Below are 12,535 nucleotides of genomic sequence, written 5' to 3'. Positions count from 1 at the left end.
CCTTCCCTTCCCTTCCCTTCCCTTCCTTTCCTTCCTTCCTTCCTTTCCTTCCTTCCTTTCCTTCCTTCCTTCCTTTCTTTTTTGAGACAGAGTCTCGCTCTCTCACCCAGGCTGGAGTGCAGTGGCGCGATCTTGGCTCACTGCAACCTTCACCTCCCAGGTTCAAGTGATTCTCTTGCCTCAGCCTTCCAAGAAGCTGAGATTACAGGTGCGCACCACCACGTCTGGCTAATATTTGTATTTTTAGTAGACAAGGTTTCACCATGTTGGCCAGGCTGGTCTTGAACTCCTGATCTCAGGTGATCCACCTGCCTCGGCCTCCCAAAGTACTGGGATTACAGGCGTGAGCCACCACACCCAGCCTGTACTCCAGTATTCACTCCCCAGTCAACACTCCTGGTCATTTTCCAAGCTCATCCCTGCCTTTTTTCTGCTTAACTCCTAGGAATGTTCATGCAAATAAGATGAAACACATGAAGGAAGAGCTCTGCGTAGGGGTGTTTGAGCCTGTTGCTGCAGCAGATTGCTAGTGACAGCCATCTTGTTAGCACCTTTATTCTAGCAAACCCAATCTGTTTTGTCTTTCATACTACTGTTCATCAAAGATATGCAGTATCTTACAGTTTTGTAGAGCTTTGTCATGCCCCACTATCCTTATCTCACAAATAACTGGAATCACAAATGACTGCCCTGTCCAAATCCCTGCAGTGATCTCCCATAGCCTACTGTATCAGTGCAAACTCTTCACCTTATTAAATAAGGCCTCTGCAGTTGTCCCCACTTAGTATTCATCTGTCTCCCCATTAGATGTACCCTATTTTCTCTCGTCCAAAACAGTCTGTTTCTTCCTCTGTCTGCTTCCTCTCCCCACCCAAGGTCATCTCTGACCATCATAGTGCTACTGCGGTCCACACTGAATATGACCTGGCAAGGCATGATTTGGGTCTGTGGCTTCCCAAGAATGTGGTCCTGTAAGCTGTAAGGAGCAGCTTCTTGGGAAGGTCTGGGAAGCCCAGAATAGCCCATCAAAATGGTGGTTCTTGACTCCAAAAGATACAGGATCTTACCTTGGTGTCACTTCTGCACTGTGTTCATCCTCTCAGTTTCTCAGGTTTTGATCATGGCTTTGCTCTTCCCTGCTTCCTGCTTCCATTTTCCACTCAGATTTAACCCTACCCATCTGCCAGTTCCAGGAGGGATTTTCTGACTTTCTTTTTTTTTTTTTGAGACAGAGTCTTGCTCTGTTGTCCAGGCTGGAGTGCGGTGGCGCGATCTCAGCTCACCACAACCTCCACCTCCCGGGTTCAAGCGATTCTCCTGCCTCAGCCTCCCGAGTAGCTGAGACTACAGGCACGTGCCACCACGCCCGGCTAATTTTTTGTATTTTTAGCAGAGAGGATTTCACCGTGTTAGCCAGGATGGTCTCAATCTCCTGACCTTGTGATCTGCCCGCCTCGGCCTCCCAAAGTGCTGGGATTACAGGCGTGAGCCACTGCATCCGGCCCTGACTTGCTTTCTGATAGTTACTGCTTTAGCCCTGGACCACATCCCTCTACTCCCTTGGTCTTAATCTTCTCAGCTTCACTATCTGCCCCACTAGTCCAAGGTTCAGCAAATTTTTTTCTGTAGAGGGCCAGATTGCAGATATATTAGGCCCTGTGGCCCATATGGTGTGTGTCACAACTACCCAATGCTGCCAGTGCAGCATGAAAAAAGCTGTGGACAATAGGGAAACAAATTGGGTGTTTTGATAAAACTTTATTTACAGAAACAGGCTTTAGGCTGAATGTAGCACAGGGGCCATAGTTTGCCCACCCCTGCCCTAGTCAGATGCCTATTAATGTGCACGCCTAACACCGGTTCATGTAACTGGTTGCCAGCCTGAACATTTGATGTTCATTAGTACAGCCCATGCAAAAGATCATGTCTGGGACATGCCCAGCTGGAAATGCACAGTGCAAAGCTGTCAGTGAAGTGAACAGAAAATGCCATTCCTGTTCATTCTCACTTCCTTCCCTCCTTCTCTACATCCCAAGACGGGTTTTTCGCTTTATAAACTCTCAGTGGTCCCCACTTCCCACCTGATGGGCTTTCCTCATTAGTGCAGCCTGGGACATAGATGTGTCTACTTCTCCTCTGATGAATCCAGGTGCGTTTGTGTCACCTCCTGCATTTGTGTTCTGCACCATTTATTTGCCCCTTAGACAATTAATTCTATGTCATTTCGAAGCTTGCTCTCCAGCTCCTGTGGGCCTGCTGATTCACAGTCTTTCTCTTGGAACTCTTGTTTGCTGTAGATGTTTTTACAAGTTCTTAGCCATGGCTTCTTTTCTTCCAGCCTTTACAAACCTTTTTTCTTGGCTCACAGATTACAGTCGCTCTATCTCTGACATTGAACAAAGATTTCTAAAACTTGAGTCCTATTCTCAGAGTAAACCTCTCACAGCACAGAAATTCTTCCTTCAAAGGTTTTTTTTTTTGCTTGGACAGCTCAGTTCTTGCATCATATCTATGGGAGGAAGAGGCATCTGTTCTGTCCTGGAGAGAAGTCAGCAGGCAGGACTGAAGAACTCTCAGCACTGAGGAGAATCTTAGGAAGAGGCCATCTGGCCCCAGAGAAGTGAAATACATGCCAGAGTCACGTATCTGGGTGGTGGCCGTGTGCCCGTTGGTCCTGATGCCCACTCTCTCTGTGGCCTCCCAGTAAATAGACCGGGGTGCCCAGCCCTCAGGAAACCAGTCCCTCTCAGAGCTCCACGGCTGCCAAAGGCCTGCAAGAAGCCTGGTCAGAGACAGAGAGGACCCTTTACATTCAGATGATCTGAAATGACCAACATGGGCTGAATTGAGAGGCCCAGTTCCATGGGCATAAGGGCAGCCACTCCTGCTATCTGTTCACTTGTTTATAGTCATCTGTTGAGCATGTACAGTACTGGGTGGTGGGATGAGCAAATCACAGGAGGCGGAGTCTGGCTGGGCAGCAGAGATGTAAACAGAGCGTTACAACAGGATGTGATAAATTCCACGAACAAGCCACCAGGTAAGGGCTGTCGGAGCTCTGATCCAGGTTGCGTAGCCTCTCTTTGGCCCCTCAGTTAAGGTGAAATGTTAACCAAGCATGACCTGGAAATGAAGGATGTCCTGCCACTTGCATTCTGATGACCAGCCAGTGCTGACAGGGTTGGCTTCCTCCATGCACTACCATGGCCCTGAGTAAATACACTCTCCTTAACCAGATCAGGGAGCCCAAGACAGCTGAGGGCTGGTGCTGTGCTTCCCTACCTGTCCCCGAAGAAAAGTAGGAGGTAAATTCCTTACTGAGGACATGAGTGTGGTGACCAGCCCAGCAGTCTTGGCATCTGAGGAGGGCTACGGGATAAAGCAGCCCACTTCCCAGAAAGCTGTTCTTTTTATTGTTAGCAGAGGCATAAGAAGAGACCTCTGAGATTTTCTTTGTTTCTGTTGAATATGGAAAGAGGGAGGGGAAAGAAAAGAGGGATATTCTGTTTTAACACAGAGCATATTTATAAGATTGTATTGTAGACCAAAAGGCAAATCAGTTACATCAATGTTTATTGGATAAATGCTGCAGAAAATATCATTAAAAGAATTCCAAAAATATACTGGGCAGAAGAATCATTGTCAGAATAAGTAAATAGTTTTCTAAGAGCATTACTTTGATGGAGGCCTTATTTGTGTGTACTAAAAAAATAAAAGTTCTGGTGTTTTTTTTTTTTTTTAATCTTGTTATTCAATCATACCCTCTACTAACCTAAAACACTCCTAATATATTTAATGGATCTATTTGTTATGCTTTCAAGAAGTGTGGTAAATACCTGTTAAAAACAGAAGAGTATTAGAATAGTAGTTGGGGAGATGCTTTTATTTTAAGATAAAGAGGCATTTAATTTGTTGGTTAAGTGGACCTGGCAGCCACATGTCACAAAGAAGTGAGGAATCAGGCTGGGTGTGGTGGCTCACAGCTATAATCCCAGCACTTTGGGAGGCTGAGGCAGGTGGATCACCTGAGGTCAGGAGTTCAAGACCAGCCTGGCTAACATGGCAAAACCCTGTCTCTACTAAAAATACAAAAAAATTAGCTGGGCGTGGTGACGGGTGCTGGTAATCCCAGCTACTTGGGAGGCTGAGGCAGGGGAATCTCTTGAACCTGGAAGGTGGAGGTTGCAGTGAGCCGAGACCATGCCATTGCACTCCAGCCTGGGCAACAAGAATGAAACTCCATCTCAAAAAAAAAAAAGAAAAAAAAAGAAAAAAAAAAAAAAAACGACAAATCATCAGAAGACTGCCCTGATGGTGGGATATACACAGCCACAGAACAGGGTAGAATTATACTTACACTGCACATTTCAGAGCTGTAGAGTTCTCTTTTCTGAGGATGAAAAGCCATAAGAAGAAAATATCTTCTGAGAAGAAAGTTAGTGCTGCTGGCTGTGCTTACCTGTCTCCCAGTGTTTACCTGGCGTGTACTGACTCTGTGTGGGGCGTGATGATTCGTGTCTGAGTCTTGGTGAAAGGTTTATCACCCTCGTGGTTTAACTCAGGAAGTAGGAAGTCTTTGCCATGGGTTCTTGCCAGCCTGTCCAGCCTGCTCTCTTGCCTTTCCTTGGAAGCATTCTCTGCTCCTCTCAAATCAGAGGACTTGAGATTCCTCAAACTCCTGTTCCTGGCTGCTGTGGGTTTGTGTGCCTCATTCCCTTAGAATATCTTCCCTGACCCCTCTATGCTCTCGCTTTTCCCTTTGGCGTGTTCTGCCTTCCATTCCTCAGAGTGTTGCTAAGGTGTTGCCTCTGCCTGGTTCCTTGCCAGGTTTCCCCTCCTGTCTGTCTTGCCCCTCAGGCACCCTCCAGCATGGTGCAGGCTTGTCCCTTGGCAGCGCTGCATGCGAGGTGCACTCCCTGCCCACTTGCCTCCTGGTTGGGAGCAGGTGGTTCACACTGTCTTTCTGGTATCTAACATAGTAAATGCTTGGTAAGGGTCTGTGGAATAAGTGAAATGAAATTAAGAAAGCCAATAGTCACCGGCCTGAATACTGAGAAAAAGCAAGGCAGAATTCTGTGAAGTTTCCCAGAGTGAATGGGATGGGATAGGTTGGTTGCTTTGTTTTTTGGTAGGGATGGAGTGTTGCTATGTTGCCTAGGCTGGGCTCAAACTTCTGGGCTCAAGCAATCCTCTCGACTTGGCCTCCCAAAGTGCTAGGATTAGAGGTGTGAGCCACTGCACCTAACCATAGGTTCTTTAATATATGAAAAATGACCACCCTCATTTGTAATTAAAATGCAAACAAGATAGTATTTTTCACCTATGGATGGGCAGAAATCAAAAAGTTTGATAGCTCCATGTTTTCAGCTCCCATGTTTCAGATACATGGGGGAACCAGCATTGCACTGTGTGTTGACGTTACAAATGCACAGCCCAATAACTGTTCCACTTTTAGGATTTCACTTCTAGGAGTTTATCTTCCAAGATATGCTCACACGTGCAAAGCGAGATGGATAGATGGATGGATGGATGGATGGATGGATGGATGGATGGATAGCTAGATGATAGATGGATAGATATTCATTGCAGCATTTACTTACTTTTTGGAAACAGCAAAAGATTAGAAACATCTTGTGTCCATCACTAGAAGACCAGTTTAATTATGGTACATTCATAAAACTGAATATTATACAGCTGTCAAAAAGAATAATACTACCCTATACTAAGTGAAAAAATGCATATACAGAGCATTAATGTTTGTGTTCGGGTAAAAAAAAAAAAAGGAATGTATGCATATATGCTTATGTATAGAGTACTCGGGAAGGATTTTTAAAAAACAGGTAATGGGACCTGGAGGACTGAAGGATAGATGTAGAGAGAATTTTTCTACTCTATTCTTTGGTATATTTTGAATTTTGTGCAAAGAATATATAGTACTTGGGCTGGGCGTGGTGGCTCACACCTGTAATCCCAGCACTTTGGGAGGCCAAGATGGGTGGATCACCTGAGGTCAGGAGTTCAAGACCAGCCTGGCCAACATGGTGAAACCCCATCTCTACTAAAAACACAAAAATTAGCCGGGTGTGGTGGTGGGCGCTTGTAATCCCAGCTACTTAGGAGGCTGAGGCAGGAGAATCACTTGAACCCAGGAGGTGGAGGTTTCAGTGAGCTGAGATTACACCACTGCACTCCAGCCTGGGCAACAGAGCAAGACTTCGTCTCAAAAGCAAATGAAAAAGAATATGTAGTACTTACTTCTAAAATATAAATTTATTTCAAATATACCAGTTGAGTGGTAGATATAGCTGTTCAGATTTGCTGAGATCCACAGAATCGCAATGTTAAAAATAACGAGAAAGAGCTCCATGTGAAATAAACACTTTTCATTCTGATGTCTCACCAGCACTCCCTACTCCCCTCAAACCCCTGCCTTTGGAGTCTGTGTTACTTACCTGTTACCTTGACCATTGGATCTGGAAAGGGCCTTAGACAGTTATCTAGTGGTGTTGCCATTAAACCAAGCCACCCACTGCTGCTTTTCCAATAAATGTGCCATGCCTTAAGTTTTCCTCACCTGCTGCTAAAGCATATTATTTTAAAAATGTGAAAATGGGCTTTACAGAGCTGTTTAGATCAAAGTCGCAATAACAAGTGGAGTATCACTATATTACTAATTAACCAACATCTGAATTATGGGCCAGTGTTCTGTTTCTATGCAGTGGAAATGTGAACTTTGACCTGATGGTTTATGACAGTGGTACAGTTCCTTGGGTGCAGTTCTGGTCTTCTCATTCACAGTATTACACCAAGATACACAGACACACACACACACATACACACACACACACACAAATATATGTCTCTTACATATATATATATATGTGTGTATATATATATGTATATATATCTCTGTAGGGCAGGCTATGCAACACCCTCTATTCTGTTCATAGTAAATTTCATGAAATAACCTTATACTTTCAAAATCTGGACACCGGATATTGTACAAGAGTATCCTGGCAGTAATGAAAGTGTAAGCGTAAAGCTTCCTGTTTTAGGAGAGGGAAGAAATGGGTAAATGGAGGCTGTAGGGTCATGACACAAGTAGAGTCACAAACCCATTGTTTTTGATTTGTAAGCCATCTAGTTATAAAATACAGTGGAGTTTGTCACCTAACTTATTTATTGGGATGTTAAAAATTGTGACCCAAACAAAATTCAAGATTTGTTGAGATTATTTTTTTTCCCAAAATTCAGCATCTATTTGTAGCCTAAGGTCCATGTGGGATACCTCTTCTTTCTGCTCCTTACCTTCTCCTTGCAACAGTTCTGTTTTGCTGTCAAAATGAGGTAAATCATAGATTTAGAAAGAATCTTAACTGTCTCATGGCTGAGACATTAGAGAGGTTGAATGAGTGACTCAGCATCTGTCTGACAACTTGTCTGTGGTAGAGCTGGGGTTCAAATTCTTATCTCCAGTTCCCACTTGGCATATCTCTCACTCTGCCTCTCTGTTGTGTTGGAATAATGGCAGCCTTTGGTAACAATAAAATGTTTTATTAGGAGTGGGGAGAATTATGGAGTTAGAAAATCTAGGGAATGTATTTAAAATTTGTATTTTTTCTTACGTCATTGTTCCCTAGGAAATCAAGGCTTTTTCTTTGCTTATAGACACTAGTAAATAAAAATGTTTGCATTTTCATAAGTACTTATGATTGATTATTGCAAATTGTACATTTCACACCAAGGAAAAAAGGTATTCTTAGTCAGTATGGTAATCGGGGTGCTATTAAATAAAAAAAAAGCATAATCTGTTGGTTTGACAGTTGCACTTCTCAGCTTCTGAAACCACCCTGAACTAGGTCTTTAGCTGAATCTACAGGTGACTCTGTATAACTTTAGTAGTTTCTCTCCTGATTCATTGCTGGCTCCAGGTCATGCCTTCTAATTAGTTGCCAGATTCATTCACATTTCATAGGAAAACCAGGCACCAACTCTACTGAGCAGCACATCAAGACCAAAGCTGGGAAAGGGGAGTTTGGTGTTTGTAGAGTTTGCAGTTTGTGGAGTACTTTCTCATAATCCTGGGGCTTGATGAAAGGCAAGTGAGAAGAGAGGGCAGGAGCTTATCTACCATGGTGACGGGGACCCTGTGAACAGCAAAGGAGAGAGCACCTACTCAACTCTCTTCCTTCTCTCAATCATGCTGCCAAGGACAAGGCTCTAAGCAAGGAAAGGTCCTGAAAGTAGGAGGCACTCCTGGGCTGCGTCCAGGGAAGGAAAAAGAGGTCGGAAAAGGAATTTGAAGCTGTGGTAGTGGGAACTGCCTGTGGCCACCTGCTGAGCCAGGTAGGTCGTTCACTGTTACTCACGTCAGGTATTGACTCCCACGTGCACCTCTCTGCTGGCGGGTCCTGCTGGAGCCTGCTCAGCTAATGGTGCTGTCTTGAGAGGAAGCGATGAAAACTCAGGAACCAACTGAGACAGATGCTGTTCATTGTCTTTGTAGGACAGAGAACTCAGAAGATTGTGTGAATCAGCCGCTGGAAGGAATTCTGTGTTTAAGCACCAGAGATGTTAACCCTGTCATGTTCATTCATTCATCAGGTTTACTGAGAGACTGCTGTGCACATGTCACTAGCCTAGAAGCTGTGGATGTGCAGGGATAGGAATAAGATTTGCATAGTTCAGGAAAGACACGGGTCAAAAATCTTGGATTTCTATCAGCACCACTGGAAAAATTATTTGTGCAAAAGTCTAGTCTCCCAAAATTGGTTATAAATCAAGTTTGCATATTTAAAGTTATCTTTGCCCTAATTTTCCCCATTTGCAGAACTGATTTAAAGGGATCTTCAGATGAATCCTTGATAAGATGATAAGTTCTTATAATAATAAGAATAATTTATATGCTCTCTTTCCCTAGTTTGTTCATCTGTTTTTAAAGTTGGCTATTCAAGGTTTTAAAAAGTAGTTTTTATTGTATTCAAATCATGTGACATTAGGCTTGAGAGCTAATGATATTCTTCAGCATTTTATGATGATGTTCACTGATTTGTTCTTCGTTGTATCCTATGAAGTGGTTTTTTTTTTTATTGGTATTATGTAAGAAGCTATTTTTCTGGCTACCCTCACCTTGTTGATAAATAACTTTTCCTATAGCGTAAAAAATTTCCTTTTCCTCATTCCCTTTGGAGCAAGTAACCAGAATCACTCGAGGTTTTTTGTTTTATTTTGTTCTTTTTTTTTTTTTATTCTGAGACTGAGTCTTGCTCTCTTGCCTAGGCTAGAGTGGAGTGGCGCGATCTTGGCTCACTGCAACGTCCGCCTCCTGGGTTCAAGGGATTCTTGTGCCTCAGCCTCCCAAGTAGCTGGGACTACAGGCGCCCTCCACCATGCCCAGCTAATTTTTGTATTTTTAGTATAGATGGGGTTTCACCATGTTGGCCAGGCTGGTCTCGAACTCCTGATCTCAAGTGATCTGCCCGCCTCGGCCTCCCAAAGTGCTGGGATTACAGGCATGAGCCATCGCTCCTGGCTGGTCTTTTTTTTTACTTTCTCCAGTGTATCCCTTCCTGTAACAGAGGAAACTTCAGGGACCAAGGGGCAGACTCTGGGTGTTGGGAAAAGCTGTTCTGACACCCTTCTGGGGCAATGGAGGTGTCCCGTGCTGTTATGCACACAATACCTACCCCATCTTTAACTTTCCCACAGTCTGTGGAAACAGTGACTCTATGATACCATTTCCTAGCTGCTATTACATTATAAAGGTACTGTGCAGAAATAGGCATTTAAAGATATTAGGTTCACTTTCAGCAAAAAAAAAAAAAAAAAAAAATCTAAAAATACGAGCTAGGAAAAGGCAAGGAGTTGGATTGAGTAACCAACTCTAATTTTATTGCTTTATTGAAATTAAGTTCTCAGAATTGCCGAGATCAATATTGTCCTATTTTTTGTTCTGTTCACTACTGTACCCCAACACTTAACATAAGTGCTTAGCCTATAATGCGTCCTTAGTAAACATTTATTGAATGAATTTGGAAAAGCTTTTAGTTTAATTTTAGAGATCATCCCATTCTACAGAATCCAGGTGAAATGTCTATTAACCTCCAGTCAAAACATTTGGGTAGAGGGGGTTTGGATTGTTCATTCCACCTGACCCTCAGCTAGGTGAGATGGTGCTCTCTTGTGTGAAATGGGAGATACTGTTTGATTTACATGGCAAGAGGAAGGAGTTCCTCTTTAAGGGAGGAGCAAGTGATTTGGCCAACCCTCTCCTGTCTTTCCTGCTCTGTTGGTAGATTTAGGGCTATATTACAGATGAATTTAATTTTCCTTCATCACCATAACGATTATGAGTAAGATCCACATCTATTATAACTGGTGAGAATAGTTTCTTCTTTTCAGAAGTAAACTGCTGTCACTTTAACACTCATAAACTGGAAATGAAAGAAATTGGCTTGTTTGAGGACCAGTGTCTTTAGTAAGCACGTGTTCCTCTTACAGTCGAAAGACAGAATGTGGGATGGAGTGGGCCAGGAAAAAGAAGCCAGCGCCCAGCAGCAAATGCCCCTGGGGAGCTTGCTGATTGCTGCGCACATGCTGTGCTCCAGACACTGCTTGGGCTGAAGAGGAAGGAAAAAAAGACACAGGTAGTAGGGGAGGAAGGAAAGGGACAGATTCAAGTGCTGTTTGGAGAACCAAAGAGAACAATTTTTTGGAAACTAATTGACAAGATGCTGAAAGAATGGCACAGTTGGTGATTGGGCATGTGACCCTCTTGGCCTTTACAAAGATGGTTTTGTGTTTACCATGTGCCACACAAAGCAAACATTTATATACTTAGATAATAACTTGTGTTGTATCATGTTTGTACATGTTATTTATCTGAGCTCAAATGATTATGTGTAAATATTTGTTTTTACCCTAGTTAGTCTTAATTACAGATAATGAGTTGAGGACTATGTAAGCGTGACTAATCACTTCTCTAGAAACACAATTTGGTTTCGCTAACTGGAATCTTCATCACAGCAGAATTAAAACGTTAAAGAAAATGCTTTTGGTTTTTACTCTGTTTAGATCTTGAAAAACTGAAAGCAGGCATGCAGATGTTTGGCTCATAAAAACTCAGCCTTACGTCTCAAAGTCTCACCTTCCTGAGTCCAAATGCATGTTTGTACTCAGGCACACATGAATGTTCTTGCTCTTCTGAGGACTTTGTCTAGCTGTCTGGGATTCACTCCGCCCTTCCCTGTAGAGCAAGCAATCCAAAGAGGAAGTTTCTCAAACTTGATCTGGCCCCATGAGGCTGGGCACCACCCTGGTTGGGGCCAGGGATAAGCGGGTATTTCTTGTGTCACCATTCCACCCTCAGGCCCTTCCATGTATGTGCTGCACCCCGCCGTGCGCCAGGGGAGCCTGACCATCAACCAGAAGTTGGCTAATCCGTGAAGGAATTTACAGTTAATACCTTTATCACCCTCTCTAAAGGGCACTTATATTTAAGTAAATCCTTTTGAGGAGCAGAGTGAGCTACCACAGTGAAGTTTCCAAAATAACCCTTCCTGGAGGTGTTTTTGGTCAGCGACTCTACGGTGCAGTTGATGCTGAGAAGGAAAAGCTGGACATCCTTCTGAAGGCACGTTTTCTTAACATTCGCCGGTGGACGGGGACATCTTGACCAACATTCATTGAACTAAAATACATGCCTGAAATGTAAATTTTGTTTTTGGTGAATTAATAATTCCAGTGACATTTGAAGAGCAAAACTTTAAATGTATAGAGACCACAAGTCAAAAATATCACTCCCTAACTGTGATCCCTAACTATGAGACTCAGACAAAGGACTCATCAGCTCCTCAGTGTATTTCTCTGAAAAATGGGAATAACACCTAGTTCAAAAGGGTAAGGCTTAAATGAGATACTTAGCATCCATGAATGTCAGTAGTAACGGTGATTTGGGAGAACATTCATGCTAAACACGCTGTGAAGAATGTCTTGGGTTTACCTCAGAAACATTAGACTTCATCAAATAAAATAAATTGAGAAACGGGGAAAAGATAGTGTTCAGTGAAGCCCATGGAGAAATTCTAGGAAAACTTGAGCTAAAACTACTTTTCTTTCTCTACATTGCACAGAATGAGTTGAGGAGAGGGATGGTGGAAGGGAGAGGTGGTATTATCGTAGGGAATTGTACACAAACCTTGATAAGGATAATCACAATTTTTTTGTGTTAGGGTTTTTGTTTGATTTCCGAATGAGGTCTTTGACTGCCTCCTCCCAAAAAACTGTCATCTTTCTTGGAATAATTATATAGATTTTTAGTCTTCCTTCAGTTCACATAGTCGAGCTATTCACCACTATTCCAGTAAAAGTAGGCTCTTCGGTGGCTCACACCTGTAATCCCAGCACTTTGGGAGGCCAAGGAGGGTGGATCGCAAAGTCAGGAGTTCGAGAACATCCTGGCCAACATGGTGAAACCCCATCTCTACTAAATATACAAAAATTAGCCGGGCATGGTAGTGGGCACCTGTAGTCCCAG

The 12,535-nt window shown here is 43.2% G+C and overlaps 2 protein-coding genes across 12 annotated transcripts in view; one reads left to right on the top strand and one right to left on the bottom strand.

The window, feature by feature from the left end:
• IGF2BP2 (insulin like growth factor 2 mRNA binding protein 2) overlaps nt 1-12,535 on the top strand; it is a 186,386-nt gene that overhangs the window by 108,590 nt on the left and 65,261 nt on the right. The window lies entirely within an intron of this gene.
• Nucleotides 3,092-6,513, bottom strand: LOC134733329 (putative uncharacterized protein IGF2BP2-AS1). Its single transcript, XM_063622318.1, has 2 exons — nt 6,453-6,513; nt 3,092-3,459 (listed from the first exon to the last, which is right to left on the bottom strand). Exons 1-2 carry the CDS (start codon nt 6,511-6,513, stop codon nt 3,092-3,094), a joined length of 429 nt encoding a protein of 142 aa, XP_063478388.1.

This window comes from Symphalangus syndactylus, chromosome 17 (assembly GCF_028878055.3).
Source record: "Symphalangus syndactylus isolate Jambi chromosome 17, NHGRI_mSymSyn1-v2.1_pri, whole genome shotgun sequence".
Classification (NCBI taxonomy): domain Eukaryota; kingdom Metazoa; phylum Chordata; class Mammalia; order Primates; family Hylobatidae; genus Symphalangus; species Symphalangus syndactylus.
The sequence above is the reverse complement of the archived record's forward strand: the minus strand, read 5'-3'. Positions and strand labels throughout refer to the sequence as shown.